Raw genomic sequence first — 16,411 nt, forward strand, 5'->3', positions numbered from 1 at the left:
AATAGATTGTTGTGCGTGTTCCATGTCACTTTTCGAGCTCCCCCAATAGTGACTTGGATTGGTCGTTGAAAGATTGTAGCTTGGATCATGAGATTTGCCAATTTTAGAAATATTTTAATTTTGGTGTAGTCAACCGGTGTGCCTTTGAGATGCATACACTAATTCCTGTGAACTGTTGATTAGTTTTTTGCTTCTGCTCAACAAGAAAAGTGATATTGTCATCCATTCTTATGTGATTTAATGAGAGAACATCGTTTGGGTGTAAATAGGACTCTTACGCGGCCAACATCTTGTTGGTCTACTTTTTATCTTGTAAGGCTGGTTATTAGTTGGAAGCTTTGAACTATTAATGTTTTGTGCTTCTATTCAACAAGAAAAGTTGATATTGTCATCCATTCTTGTGCCGCTTAATGAGAGAATGACGTGTCGGTGTAAATATTATTCTTACACGGTCAAAATCTTGTTGGTCTGCTTTTTATTTTGTAAGGCTGGTCATTAGTTGGAAACTTGTTTCTATGACATTGCATGATGGTGAACAGATACAGAGCACTGAATAAAGGTAGCGTTTATTTATTCAGTAGCGTTTATTTTCGGGAATGGATTGGGAATGTTGAGTGGAAATTTTGAGATTGGGAGTGTGGAGTAAGAGTAAGAATAAAAGTTGTTTACTTATACTAGAGTGGGAATGTAGAATAGTAATTAGTACTTCATTTATGGGAAATAGTAACACTAGAGGGAAGTGTTAAAAAAAGAACAGTTCCACTCAACCTACACTTCAAAAGTCGGTGAGGTCCATAGAGTGAAATTCTAACATCCATTCTTAAATAAGTATGTAAACATTAGAGGGGGAGTATTCTACAATCAGACACACTGCTGAAGCAGTCTGTTTGGTACGCGTCCGTATTGTTTGCATTCGTTTTAACTTAGCTTTTGGGCCGACGCCGGATGGCCTTGTTGTGTACGCCTTCTATGTTTGGGATTTTAATTGCGTCCGTTTGTTGTCTTTCCCCGTGCCGTTATTCAGCGATCATCGCCATCGTTGGGTAGTTGTCTCTGCGCGAGATGACACGAGGTAGATGTGAACTAAGGCGTCCAAAGTGATTTTATTCCGCGGTATCTACAGAAAAATCGTTAGATAATACATGTTGGCGAAGAAATACTGTCGTCGCCCATACTTCATCACTCATTAATTCATCATTAGTTGGGAGTAAATATTGGTAGATGTTCGCAAAGGATTACTTTGATATAATATTAATAAAATAGTAATTTGGAACTTTGTTGTTGTATTTCAGAAAAAAAGGATAATCCTAAGCGAGAAGCTCATATGGAATGATAGAAACTGTCATTCCATCCATGTATACTTAAAACGGAAAGACTATCACCATGCTAATGATAACTCTATGACGCAACTTAGTACATATGAACATACAGCACACATTAAATTAATCTGTAATCTCCAAAACAATCTAATAAGCAATCAGGTGGTTTGCCGCTTTAGAACTTGCAAGAACCTTGACCATTCATTTTAGTATCAGCATTTTAAGAATTCTTTTCCGCTCTCACTTTCTCCCAGCTGGAAAAGACCACCCTCAACAAGGTATGCAATACTGCTTTAAGCCAAGACATTATGAAGTTCCAACACGAAGAAGGCCAGCACCACGGATATAGAAGTCGAAAAAACAGACTTATAACATGCCGTGGGTATTGCCCAACCTGTTCCATAACAATAATGTCACAACACAGAGATTCAAAACCATTACAATTATAACAATAATCAAAAAAAAAAAAAAGAGAGAACAACTTACAGGAAAAAGAAAATCCAAAGCATCCCAGGCTGCATGACGAACAGCTCTAGTGGGATACATTGGACCACCGGGAGAAGTAAAGCTATACAAGCACGTCTTCAACCTTGTACTTGTCGTCATTCTCAGTTCCATCCCTGCATAAACCAATCGGCTAACGTTTGTCAGATATAGGAAAAATTTATCCTCATAAGGGATGAAATAGTAATACCTTGGAGAACTTTAATTTGTGAAAGATAATGCAAGAGAACTGGTTCCACCTTCAATTTTTGAAGCTGAAAATGAGATTTATAGTACCGTGTGAGTATAGTCACACTGTCTAAAGAAACTTAAAAATAAAAAATAAAAATAAAAAACTAAAATAGAAACCATTGAACATAAAGGACTTGTTCCTACTACAAATTTGGTGAAGAACAAGTTATCAGCTCTACCTGATCTGCCACCTCAATAACAAAGAAGTCAGCTGAACCACCAACCAAAAAGGCATTTGGAAAAACAGGAAACTGCTTCAAGAAGCTTTCAAGTTTATCAACTGCAAGGAACACATGTACTTTTAAAAACATGCAAGGTCTCATTCAAGGGAAAAGTTCAAATGATGGTAACATCTACCTGAGTTGTAAAAGAATATGAACCTTGAAAGTACAAGAAATAGATCTCTTTGGACCTGAAGATTACCAAAGAAACATGCAAGGAACTAGAATATAATAGTCCATCCAAATCAATAACAGCATTTAAAATTGAGACAGACAGTATCAATGGCTCACCTGCACAGGAATTTTATTTAATCGTGCAGGTTCCAATGCAACTTCCTCAAGAAGGTACTGTATCCAATTCAAAGGACAGATATCGAACAGAAAAGAAAAAAGAAGAAAAATCATTAGTAATAAATATTCCAGGAGACTTTTTTTTTTAATAGCTAAATATCAATTATTCTTGAAAGCTCTTACCCGAAAGAGGGACTGGAAGTGCCTTGAGTTTGTCTGGATGTCGATCCTGCATGATTAGACAATGATTGTCAACAGAAAACCACTACATTATTAATGAAGTTTCTTCCGACATAAGGTTATACTGTCAGGCTACACACACATAAATACATGTCAAAACACTATCCACCCCTTCTTTCTTTCACACTCTCTCTCACACACACACGCACGCTACCACTTCAATTTACTTCAAACCTCCCTAGCCAGAACTAATCATGACAACCAAATAAAGTTAGGTATCATTTACCTCTATCAGACCAATAAACACTCATAGGACAGTTTTAACACATGCAGATTGTTTAAAACCCGAAGAAACACAAGCAACAGCTTGTACACCTAAAAGCTAGCCTCATAGAAAACAGACTAATCTCACTAAAGAAAAAGAATTACAGTACCACCATTACATTGGAATTCAATCAATGATTTGTAGCAAGTAGAAGGGCATTTAGCAGGCAGCAAAACTATAAAGAAAAACACAGCAGAAGAAGCTAAGCAAAATGGGTTGCTTGCAAACATTCAAGAAAAATGTCAAATGATATAATATATTAAAACTACATGTCGCCAGCAATTAAATTCTAGTTTCTAGCATTCAACTGCTCCAACACTAGCTCTCACACGGAATGATTTCCATAAAGCATGCATTCGCTACTGAGCATAGAGGCACAGGGCAAAGTAGACAGTGAAATCTAAGCAAATTTGAAATCTCACATGATAAAAGAGAACTTAAGCTTAATTATTCTTATGTTAAGCTTAATTATTCTTATGTTTCTGATAGGATGACCACCAGAAAGCATCAATCATGCAAAAATGGTTAGCAGTAACACAGGACTGAGCATCCAGAGCTATCAGGGCCAACTCAACACATAAGCACTCAAGGACTATCAAAATTTATGTAATTTAACATTCGTACCAAAAAACATTGGTAGCACCTTGAACAAGAGCAGACGAGTAACGAAGGAGAACTTCGTCATTGTTGAGTTGAACTTCAAATATCTGTAAAAGAGAGAAAAATATTTACATATGGACACCATGATAGGCAAAGAAAATATAGTATCACCTCTCTACAGTCTTTGTTATTCAAAAACAGATTTGTTTCATTTCTAAAATGTATTGCAGGCAAAGCAATCCCTCGGATAAGAGGTATAGGTAATTCAGCAGAAAATATAGTAAACAACTCAACTACCGCATAGCAACAAAGTGCATTTCAAATGCAATTAAACCTGTTAACCAAGGTTTAGCTGATTTTAAAGTTCCATTTCCATAGGCAGTAAGGACAGAAAAGATGTGGTAAGCTTTCATTCTATTGAAAATCCTGAAAGATTAACAGTCACACTTTTGGAAAAAAAAAAAAAAACCTTTTCAAGGGAAAAATTACCGCTACATTCACACAAGCTCACATACCCATTTATGGAACAAGAGGGCGAAAATATGAGACACAAATAACTGGCTCCAGAGCTGGACAATCAAATCAAGAATACGTTGTCCACTCTCAGGAATCCGAACATAATGATCGGCAAGCACATCATAGAAACACAGTCGACTGTCAATGCCATCCTCTGCAGGACAAATTCCACCTTCTTCCCCGCTGAGAATTATATCTGTTTTCAATTTCAATGCAAAATATAAGAATCCTAAACTCACAGTACATGGCAGGTGAACCTCAATTGCCTCAGAATTGCAGGACTCTGCTTGTGCGTGTATCAAAGATGCATGTGCGTGTATGGTCACAAAGTTTGCACTTGTGTGGTGCAATAACAAAAAAAAGTAGTTTTAAAGCAATTTAATTCTCACGTGTGTATCATTCCCCACCCATTAAATCTATTTTTCCATGTCCTTATTAAATTATGGAGTAACGCCATTTTCAGGCCATCAGCCTCGAATCACATGAATCCTATCGCTAGCACAGATGCTTGTCAAATTCCTACATGCATAACAGGAAAGATACTTATAAACTTCTTAATTTAATAAATAGAAAACAGTAATTACTACCGGCCTGTCTTCATCGATTCACATGTCTGATTTCAGCATAAAAAATAGAAAAATAAACAAATTTTATTTTTTTGCGCGCGTGGCAACCTCGACTCACCTCTTGCTCGATCATCAACTTCTAAAGCTATATCAGCAAACAACTCTTGCAACAGGTTCCGTCTTTGCGAAGGAGAAGCTAAAGCCTGCAATACGGCGTCATTTTGTCAGCAATTTTAATAGAATCGGCATGACTCGAATTTCCAATCTCAATCTTCATTTCACACACACACACACACACACACACACACATATATATATATATATATTATTTTTATCAACGAGGCACTTGCTTAATTTCAACTAAACAAGGCATTTTCTTAGGGAACAAACAGACAGTCAACGTGGATTTCAAAACAGAAATCGAGCGAACCCGCTGGAGTTTCTTTTCGATTTCTTGAGTGAGAGCGTTCAGATAAGCCGAGCCTCGATGCGTTGAACTTGAGGATGCTTCTGACATTTCGCGAGAAATTCAATCTCATTTGACGAGGCACGCAAATCAAATCAAATTAAATCTTATTGTTTTCTCTGAATATTCAATCATCTATCGATGTAATTAATAAACAAAACATATCAAATCTGCGCTAGATTTTTGCTTTAAAAAGCGTTTTGGTATTTTACCGACAGTAAAAAACTTTCACAGTGATTGTGCTGTCTAATCAATTAACAAGAAATGGAAGGAGGAGTTGTTGATCTGGCTTGGCAGGGAAGCAACACCTGGTAATTGTGTCTGGGAAGCAAAGCAAACTACCTGTGCTGCGTTCGTCTCTTTTACTCACACGTGTAGTTTGTAATGGATGAGTTTTCGTTTTCGGTTTCGGTTTTTACTTGCACCTGGTGATTGTGTTTGCGTTTGGACTTCAATCTGATGCGTGGCGTGGGCTCGGGCATGGCTGTGGTTGTCAGTGTGGGTCCGAGTGGAAGGTCCACCTGCGATCACTCCTTTCCACGTTTTTGGTGGCAGTTGAGGCAGCAATTGTCAAAATTAAAATTAAATAATATTTATTGATTTTGATTTTTGAATTTCTCCTACAAAAAGACCGCAGTCTACCTCTACCAACATATTAAAAAAAAAAAAAAAAAATTCCGAGCCTCGCTTAGATAACATCCGTAAGCTTTTGTGTGCTAAATAATTTCCGTCTAATTTTTTCAACCTACACTGACAATCACAGCCTAACTTTTATGTATAGTAATCTAGAAGATTACATTTTATAAAAGACAGTTTAATCATATCGAGCATAACCTGCTTTCTTATCATTGGTATTACTTAAACATATTAATTAAAGTCTCTCTCAACTCAAAATAATGAATTAAATTCTTAACTTTTAAATCGACAAACAGAAAATTTAAGCAACCCTTTAAGTTAATCTTTTAAGGGAGCCAATCCTTTAATTGAATATACAATTTTTATTTAAATCAAATATGACATAATTAAATGGCGTTCGTAGTGATCAATGGTATGTTTTCAACATCCATATTTTGGGCTTTACACGTTCAGAAATAATTTTAAGATGATGTAAAACGTAAGCAAAGACTGAAAATTTGGATGAAGTGATATTCAGATTTCAAATTTAAAATGCCATTTTTCATTCAAGAAAATCCTTTGGGTTCAAAATCTATACCTTCGTTTGATAAACCCTAAATGCACTTTCAGCATATTCTCTTCTAGCAATGAACAAGTGACACCAATCTACAATAACCATTAGGATTTCCAGCAGGATCATGGAACTAATTTCCTCGCAACCCGAACACTACCCAACTAGAGAAAATAAAGAGACCAGTACGAGTTACATGATTTACATCAGAATACAAATGGAGATTCATCAATCTTACAGCTTGCTCTACAATGCCATTAAGGCAATAACTACTCGGAAAAAAAATTGGGCTGAAGATGTATATCTTAAAAGTGATACAAGCAGCCAAGCTTATAAATGTAGCCGAAATGGCAAATCATTACAACATACAAACTAGTCACAGGTCATTAGAGCTAAAAATGCAGGGGAAGATAAAAAGCATCAGGTCGGAAGTACTATGGTCACCAGCCCAAAAGAAATTTGGCCGGATAGAAAGAATAAAAATCAACTCACCAGCCCATCAATGCTCTTCTAACTCTGTCTACAATCTGTTCCCTTGCTACCATAATTGATAATTGAAATTTACAGTTCTCATCCAAAAGAAATCTGTAAATCTCCCATTCACGTTCTGAAGTTGAATACCTTCCAATTGCAGCCTGAAAGCCAAGAAAGGAAAATGTTAAAAGAGTACTTTGCATCTTGAATTCTTGAAAAAAGAATGGAAAATGATTCAAGAAGCCCATCTGCACTTTTAAGACTTGCATGTAACTGCGATTTACCATTTTATATGATTAACTTTGGTTAGCATTATCCACCAATGAATACATGGAAAGCAGTGGTAGCAATGATATCATAACAAGTTTCATGGAAGCACAACATGCTGATGGGTCTTTGAATCACCTCCGAGGTAATGATTCTTACCGAGAACACACAGATCCCAAGCACTTTTAGAGCAAGCGTTACATCATAGAAAACTCGCGGTCTTCCCTTTCCACATAACTCAACAGGATTAGCAACCAAAAGTTCAGTATCAGGCCCTCGGTTTGCAATGATGACACGCAACGGATGAAGCATCTCCATCTTTAAACGGGAACAAATTGCACTTTGCTTCTCAGGATCCACAATCTTCTTCCCATCCTTCTGCTGAATAAAAAGGTCCAAATCACGATAACCTTGGGAATTTGGTGAGAATCGACCATAAGATATCTGAAAAAGGAAGGGGGAAAAAATAGGTTTATATCAGAAACAGAAACATAATATTTTGTCAGTGCAAAAGATGCACATCTGCAAGGTGTTGTGGAAGAAAATTATCAAAAACTGGTATTTTTTGTAGAAACTGAAAAGGAACCATTCAACATTTAAAACTATAAAATTATCCCAGATTTTTCCTGGAAACCAATTATAAATCTAGCAGCAGGAGAAAGTGTCACCTCCACTGGCTCACAGAAACAAGTGAAGTTAGAACGGAAGTTAAGTCTGCAGTTAGATAAATCTACACAGCAACAGGACATGTTGATAGCTAACATAATATCTTCTGGCCTTGATCACCTAATTCTGATTTGAGACGTTTTAGGAGTCAAGGTACAAAACCTTATAATTTGTTGTTAACAGTTCAGGTCGAAGAGTAACAATTTAAATTCTGATTTGCCACTTACAACTGTCAATTTCCACCCTAGCATCCTATATAGAGCGACATAGTAATGTAATAGATTAAGATATCCCACAATAGGGTCTAAATTAAAAGTTCATTATTAATCGAGACAAGATATGGACATCTAATTAAGGAATATGGAAATCCATACCTTCATATTGCAATCTTTCAAAGTTCTCATTATGTCATAAAGAAGTCCCTTGTGATCAACGCAATGTATTTGCAGCAATGTATGAGCAGGGCTTAACGAATTGTCTACCACGACATTTGCTTTCTTCAATTTTGTCATATCTGGGCTTAGGGCTTGCAGTCGGGTTTCTTTATCCGAAAGCTCGAACCTAAATAATTCTTCAGCCACCACAGGAGACAAAGAACTGACACCTTGATGACAGTCACACTCAGGACCCGCCAACTGAAGCTCACAATTAATGCATGACTCACCCAACACAGCATGTAATTGTTCACACGTCTCATCTTGTCGTTTTTTTGTGTGTAGAAGTTCCCTGAAACAAATTTATGGAATAAGATAAATGAAAAAACGAGCACAATTACATCTCAACTTCTTAATTAGTTCATATTAAAAAGAAAAAATCACATTACAACCAAATAACATTTGTCTATGAAATGGAGGACCCTGGCTGAACAGGATCAGCCACTTCTGGTCCTCTTTCCGAACACAACTAACATTTCTTCTATTATAATATTTGAACCATGTTATTTTCATTGGTGCACAAAAAGCTCAGGGAGAAACTTGAAAAAAGCATCAACTTCTCAATTAAATGAGTTTGAAGAAAGAGAAGCAAATAGATAATAGATCTGTTTATAACCAATTGGAATATTCACTATCTCTAATCAGTAACTTTTGAACACCTAGCACCTACATATTGACGCATCATCTTTACTATAGGTTCCAAAAAAAAGATATATCAATTTGATAAGCAAAGACTCATTAGCTCTTTTGGAGACAATAAACAAAAACCTACAAAAAGAATAAACCAGAAAAACTTCCACCAGATCAAAATAAGGCATGTTGGTAACAGGTTTATATAAACAACAAGTGAAATAACAAACTACATGACATTTAGTTCAACTTAGGCAGACTGGACCATTTTAGGTTGTCCAAATCAAGTAACGTGTGAACAGCATTTTCACGTCTGACAAGAAGCCAAAGTATATAGAAACAAAATTAAAAAGAAGATGAATAATTCATCAGATATAATCAAACAAACTCTTATTCAAGGTCCCACAAATTGGACATAAAATATCAAAACAAATTCTTGAAATAGACTCACCTGTTATCTGTTATGAAGAACAGGTCCAGGACTCTTCCATCTGGTGTGGTCGTCACTTTCACCCTTTGAATTGAAAGCTCGAGCTCACAGAGAACTTGAGTAACATCTACAAGGAAAAGATTCATTAACCCATTAGAACCACCAAAAGGCTAGTGTATTGTACAACATAAACTTATTATGAGAGTATGAGTTCATCTATTTCTATTACCATGCAATAGCCCTTTCCGGTCAAGGCAAAACAACTTCAACAAATAAACTGGAGAACATGTGGGACGTGTAGACAGCTGGTTGAAATAAAATGACACTGAACATGATGGGCATTCCAACATAAGGCGGTTCTTCAAATTTGTCCATCTTATAATCGAAGAAGAATGAGGAACCACCCAGAGTACTATGTAGCACCATATCCCGTCAGTTGAAATATCTAGAACCAAAACCAAAATATTCCCAAAAAAAAAATTATTAGCAAGCCAGCGTCCGCAAAAAATTTAATAAAAAAGAACCCACTATCTTCAGTTAACAGAGCTTCCTGATAATCAAATACAAAATCCGGAAAATCGACAACATCAACCAATTAATAATTAAAAACCTCATAATATATTTTTGAGTCATTATTGAACCAACCAATTCGATCAGTGATCAAACAAGTAATTTATGGAACCTATGAAATTTCTTACTCTTTCAAACCAGATTTTGCAATTGCTACAAAATTCCATATAAGTATACAATTCAAAGCTCCACATTCACATGTGATGAGATATTTAATTGCGCTAAAATAAAAATTTTTATCAATCAAATAAACTACAAAAGTTGAATATATTTAAATGTTGAACAATACGCTAAAACAAACCAAGAAGCCAGATGAATGTATTTCCACCATTTCGAGACAATAAAAACACAATTCAATTAAGTAAGTCAAAACATAAACAAAGAATGTAAAACTAACGGCAGCGGCAACAATAACATCGAAAGAAAAATTACCTCCTTTGGTAATATAGAGCCCAAAATCAAGAATTATTCTACAAATATCGCATCCAAGACCGGTTTTATCCGGACAATTAACTGTAATGACGTGCGGCTCTCCCGGTCGTTTACCCTTCTGGATTAAAACGACATCGTCATTCGGCACTCCCATACTTGGAACAAGACAAAAAAAATAAAGGAAAAAAGAAAACCGGCAAGCACCGGTACACTAATCACGAGCTAAATGCAACGCGCTACCGTCCGTTGACGGAAATTAGACCGGGGATTCTATTGAGCGTTTCTCTGCCTTTGAAGTGAGAATGAGGAAGAGAGTTTTCAGTATTATTATTATTATTTATCTATTTTTCTAGACCAGGGGAAGTGAGTATTAAAATGGGAGGCGGAGCAGCTGTTTCTTGCTTTGGCGTCGTTGGGGGGTCGTCGTCCGCAATCGAGAAGCGTGTGTGATTAACACGTGGCCGCATTATGGTAGCTGATTAATTAGATTTCGCATCCTATTGCATTGCCGACTCCAAGATGTGGGGTTCATACAGGTGTCACCATGATACTGTTTTCAGTTGGTTGTTCTTTTTCAACAACGCTATTTTTACTATCATCACGGGTCGGTAATAACAATACGTGACCCCTTTTGTCGAGAAGCACTTTCTTCTTCTTCTAATTAGTTTTTTTTTTTTTTTTCCCTTAAGATTAGGAATTAGACTACGGTGTAACTGTGGCACCATATTTTAATTATATTTAGTTGTTAGATGTATTTAAATTGATGAAATTTATTAAAACTTAACGAGTGAATGCAACTGTGACACGGTACCACAGTTGCATCTAAAGTTTCTCCTAAAATTAGTGCTGCACATTTTAAAATTTTATTTTAAATTTTGATGATAAACGACATGGTATTTATTATTTCAATAACAGGATAATGTCTTAATTTACTAAAATATTGTGAAAAAATATTAATTACTTACTTAATAAACAGTTATATCATATTATTTAAAATATAATAGAATGTTTTATCATCACTCTCTTTTTAACCGATGACCGTAGACCCATGTAACTAACCAATAAAAAAATAACTGAAATTTAGCTATATTTCCTTCATCCTTTTACATAACAAGTACTACTAGAAGTTTGTAATCAAGTTTTAACAATATTACTAACTAATAAAACGAGGTTAAGGTAAGTGATCCCAAAGCGAGCACGTGCATTCGATAAGGTTTGGGCCAAGAGCCTCTGTTCAGCTGGTACTTTTTTAACTATTTAACTGGAGAAGAGATTTGTTTCACAGGGGCAGAAAGGAGATAGCCCAATGTTTCTTGTTTTTTAATTTTCACGAGAAGAGAAATCTGGAGTCATTTTCAGCCAATAATAATAATAATTAAATAATAAATAAATAAAAGAAAAAGGAAGTTGTTACTAGGGATGGCAATGGAGAGGGGAGGGGAGGGGACCGATCTCCCCGTACCCATCCTTGATATTTTGTGTATGTCACCGTCTCCTCTCCGTCCCTGTCAGAATTACTTGAGAGAATCCTCATTCCCTCTCCGAATAGAGTAATGATACAGCCACAAACTCTTGTACAAACTTATTTTGTACAAACTGACGTGGCATTAATTTATTGGTTGAATGAAAATATAAACTAATAAAAACAAATCATGTGGGCCAAGTGATATTTAATTCAACCAATCTTATCATGCCACGTCAGTTTGTACAAAATAAGTTTGTACAAGAGTTTGTGGCTATATCATTACTCCTCCGAATAATAACAGGGGATCCCCAAGGGTCCCCGATCCCCGAATAACTAATACATTTTTTTTTAATTTTGAGTTAATCATATTAAAATAAAAAATTCAAATAAAAGTAAAGTTCGAAATATATCTTATATTAATATCTATTACAAAAATCACATATATTAAATTAGTAAGTAACGCAACATGCAAGGAATACAAACTTCTTTTACAAACTATCATGAACAAATTAATAGTTTAATACAAAATTGAAAAAAAAAATCAAATTTAGATTCAAAATTAACTTTTTCAGTGGTGGCATGGGCACTTTATAAATGTGGACTATTCCTTTTACAACACAATAGTTAAATCGGAGCAAATCAAAAGTAAATATTAAATTAGATTAGATTAGATATTAAAATTGTGATTCGCTGTGGGCAATTATAACATCTAAAAATAAATAAAAAAATAGATTTAAGTTTAAAATATTTAAAGAATATTAAAATTTAAAAAAATGTTTGGCTAATAGAATCTACTCGGTCTTTTTAATGTCTTAAATAAAAATTTAGGACTTTAATTAGTTAATTAGGCCTAAAAGTTTAATAATATAAATATTTTGATATTTTTTATTTTTACCAATATTTATAATTTTATTATTTAAATTTTATTATTTATTTACTAGTAATTTTAAAAAATTAAAATAAAATTAAAAATTAAAATGGGGAAATGGGTAGGGGATGGGGATTCCACCTCATCCCCGTCCCCTCCCCGAATAAGAAATTGGATAAAAAAATTTCTACATCCCCTCTCCGAATAAGAAATTGGGTATGAATTATCCTCATACCCTCCCCGAATGGGGTAAATCCCTAAGGGTACCCATTCCTGTGGGGATTTTTGCCATCCCTAGTTGTTACTTAATTGAATGTCTTCGATTAGCCCTTATTATTATGAATAAGTAGCTGTAAATTTCAATATTACTGGTTGTGATTTGAAAGTTGATCTTTTATTATAATAAAATATCAATAATATTTTTATTATTTTTAAAAAAATATTTAAAAATCATAATTACCATGTATTATAAATTATTATTCTATAATTATAATTCCTTTTACCACAACTACTGTAATTTAAAAATTATAACACCTCTGCTTAATCTCGTGCATCTCGATCTAGTCGTCTCGTAATACCAAAACGGTATCTCAATCTACTCTAAATTATGGGCTTGGAGTTACTTGTCCAAACCCTAGTAAATGGGCTTATAGAAAACAGGGAACTCAGCCGGCCCGAGTAAGGAGTCATGATCCCCGAAGAAACGGGCTCTTAGCCACCACCATCTAACCAATTGGAAAAATAACTTACATCAACTCGCATGAATCAGAAATCAGGATCATTTCATCAAAACATAAGGAGTTCACCGATTCTACAATTGACACCAGAGCTGATTCATCATCGTCTCATAATACTCACAAACCATTGATTAAGTTAAACAGTGTTAGCGGCAAATGGAATCTTAATGATGCCTGCTTCTGATCATTATCCAATCCAGAACCACAGATATAGAGCTCTACAAATGCGAGAGGTTGCAAATACTGCCAATTTACTTACAAATTGGAGACCCATATTAATCACCGAACTTACCTCGACACTCTAATTAAAATTAACCACGCTATTTACTTACCTCGACACTCTTTAACTAAAATTAACCATGCTATTTAAAGCCAAACAACTTAAAACTGTTTTACAGTAATTGCAAAAATCACACTAACTTCTCTAGCTAAAACTGTATTAAGAAAATGCAGCTCTAGGTTACAGCAAACGTATGGTCCGCAATCAATCAAAATACAACTAAATGACCAATTAATTTGAGTAGCGGTTATTAACAGTTATAGGGATAAAATATTGATGAATTCCAAGTATAATCATTGTCATTGGCCTACAACTTTCTATGTATCCAAACAGCACATCAAATAGTTTAATAAATAAAATCCAGAACCACGGAACAATCCTTCAAAGAAAACAGTTCTATATTGCCTCAAATATAAAGATAAGATTTAACTTGATAGAATTACAAAGCAGCAACCTAATAACAAACTACTAAGAGCCCCATCTACCAGATCAAGATCTAGAGTCAAGATCTATTAACATTTAATTCCAGAACCCTAAGACAATTAACCCCCAAATCCATAAAGAGTCCTGCCCTGCCTCTTGAGAGCGTAAACGACGTCCATCGCGGTCACGGTCTTTCTCCTGGCGTGCTCAGTGTAGGTCACGGCGTCACGGATGACGTTCTCCAAGAATATCTTCAGGACGCCACGTGTCTCCTCGTAGATCAAGCCGCTGATACGCTTGACTCCACCTCTACGAGCCAAACGCCGGATAGCCGGCTTTGTGATACCCTGAATGTTATCGCGAAGCACCTTACGGTGACGCTTGGCGCCTCCCTTTCCCAATCCCTTGCCTCCCTTACCGCGCCCAGACATTTTAGCGAGGAACTTAAAAGACTTTCCGCTGTTCCTCGAAAGAGAATTTGGATAGAGAAATTTGAATGTGCCTTGATTAGTTGCTTTGGTGAGAGAACGGAGCGGATTTGGGAGTATTTATATAGGATATTTGGGTTGATTTCGACCGTTAGATTTAAGTTTTTGATCAACGGTGGAGAGGTACAATCCGCGTGAAAATTAGTAGTGCGGGAAGATTTGTGTTTTTTGGTGGATCAAAGCGGGATTAAATAATGGCCGATAGATCTTGTCTTATCGACGGCTGCAAGGATGGATCCGCGTGAAAGCGCGCGCGTTGTGCTTTCTTGGATTTCATAGTTCGAAGTCTATTACGCTTGTGGAATGATGGTCGTTCGCTTGATTTCCTCTACGGCTAGGAGATATGAGCCGTAGATACGTTCATCGACGGTTGAGATATGCTTGTGACATTTTATTTGGCGGGTTTCAAAGAGAGGCAAATGTTGAAAGTTTTCCAATTTTTCAGTTGGAAATTTTGAAAATGTATGAAACGAAAATTTCGTGAAAGATTGGAGGCGTGCGGAAGCCAATATTAAATTTAAAGTTTTAATTTAAATATCACCAATATCATCACGAATTAGTTATTTTAAATCTCACCATCCACCTTATTCCTAAAAAAAAAAAAATTTCTCACCATTCACGCTAATTTGAAGAGATTAAATAGTTTAAGGTAATTTTTTTTTTTGATAAGTAGTTAAGGTAACTTTGATAATTCATAATTTTGATCGTTAGAAAAAATGCCATTTTAATTTATAAAATATGCTAAGTATTATGGCGTCTAATACTATTATCATTTATCAGCTAGTGTGTATATATATATTACCCAATTTAATCTTTTGACAAAATTTCCTCTCTTTAGAGCTGGCTTATAAAAGAAAAAAAAAATTGCCATTTTAATGATAAGCAATTATAACTCTTTTGTGCCAATAAGCCTTTGGCCCAGCGATAAACCCCTACCCTCACAGTTAAGGAGGATTGTAAGGGTATGAGTTCGAGTTCTCATGAACTTAAAACTCTCTCAATTAAACATTATGTATGATTGTGTGAAATTTACTAGCAAGTCTTTCTCTCTTACGAAATGTGAGTGGAGTAGACTGTGAAGGTTTATTTGTCTGGGCATCTATTTCATAGATTTAATGTAACAATGAAAATCTCAGTTATGTATTTGATTGTAAATATCAGTGTAATATCTGCTATAATAGTAGTGGAGTATACTATGAGGTTTACTTGTCTGGACATGTACTTCATATATTTAATGTAATAATGAAAATCTCAGTTATATATATTTGATTGTAAATATCAGTGTAATGTCTGTTATAATAACAGTTGTAAATATTTGTGCAATACAGTAATCTGATGTATAATCAGTATTCCAAAAAACAAAAGCTCTTTTATACCTTCATCCTCGCGAAACCACATAGTATCTTTCGTCGACACAACAAAGGCTTTCTAAATTTACTTCAAACCAATTTTGTATTCATTTTAGAGAAATTATCAGCTATATATCATTAAATGACACTCGTATCAAACGTGCTATAATATTTTTTAAGTGTATCACTCGTATATCCTAAGTTGACAAAACACTTATGCCGTCCACCAATCAGTTAACTTCCGTTAGAAAGTTAACAGAATTGTGGTAAATTGACTATTTCGCCGTTGAAACTCAAAATAAGATAAAAATATAAATTTACTCAAAAAATTAACATAAAATTTTAATACACAATTTTTTTTGTTATTAACAATACATTTTTTATTCAAAAAATATGAATTATTAATGATACATATTATTAACAATTATCCATAAACAAATATTCATATTACACCATAAAAATTATTAACAACATATCATTTATAATTATATAT

The 16,411-nt window shown here is 34.9% G+C and overlaps 3 protein-coding genes across 4 annotated transcripts; all 3 read right to left on the reverse strand.

Annotated features, from left to right (window-relative positions):
- Positions 1-1,263: 1,263 nt before the first annotated feature.
- Positions 1,264-5,672, reverse strand: LOC18035103. 2 transcript variants are annotated; one of them, XM_024178953.1, is made up of 11 exons: positions 5,148-5,672; positions 4,872-4,956; positions 4,187-4,383; positions 3,696-3,778; positions 2,750-2,795; positions 2,567-2,623; positions 2,412-2,466; positions 2,234-2,334; positions 2,014-2,077; positions 1,806-1,939; positions 1,264-1,713 (listed from the first exon to the last, which is right to left on the reverse strand). In XM_024178953.1, the coding sequence occupies exons 1-11, from the start codon at positions 5,268-5,270 to the stop codon at positions 1,540-1,542; spliced, it is 1,119 nt and encodes a 372-aa protein (XP_024034721.1). In that variant the 5' UTR covers positions 5,271-5,672; the 3' UTR covers positions 1,264-1,539. The 2 variants fall into 2 exon arrangements, with proteins under 2 accessions (XP_024034721.1, XP_006424781.1); XM_006424718.2 differs by having other exon boundaries at positions 5,184-5,668.
- A 731-nt stretch (positions 5,673-6,403) lies between these two features.
- LOC18034715 (ACT domain-containing protein ACR9) lies at positions 6,404-10,844 on the reverse strand. Its single transcript, XM_006424719.2, has 6 exons — positions 10,309-10,844; positions 9,536-9,751; positions 9,328-9,433; positions 8,187-8,538; positions 7,306-7,590; positions 6,404-7,040 (listed from the first exon to the last, which is right to left on the reverse strand). The coding sequence occupies exons 1-6, from the start codon at positions 10,460-10,462 to the stop codon at positions 6,894-6,896; spliced, it is 1,260 nt and encodes a 419-aa protein (XP_006424782.1). The 5' UTR covers positions 10,463-10,844; the 3' UTR covers positions 6,404-6,893.
- A 3,194-nt stretch (positions 10,845-14,038) lies between these two features.
- LOC18035293 (histone H4) lies at positions 14,039-14,613 on the reverse strand. Its single transcript, XM_006424720.2, has one exon. The coding sequence runs from the start codon at positions 14,510-14,512 to the stop codon at positions 14,201-14,203; it is 312 nt and encodes a 103-aa protein (XP_006424783.1). The 5' UTR covers positions 14,513-14,613; the 3' UTR covers positions 14,039-14,200.
- Between the last annotated feature and the right edge of the window lie 1,798 nt (positions 14,614-16,411).

This window comes from Citrus clementina, unplaced genomic scaffold (genome assembly GCF_000493195.1).
Source record: "Citrus clementina cultivar Clemenules unplaced genomic scaffold, Citrus_clementina_v1.0 scaffold_8, whole genome shotgun sequence".
In the NCBI taxonomy this organism is placed as follows: domain Eukaryota; kingdom Viridiplantae; phylum Streptophyta; class Magnoliopsida; order Sapindales; family Rutaceae; genus Citrus; species Citrus x clementina.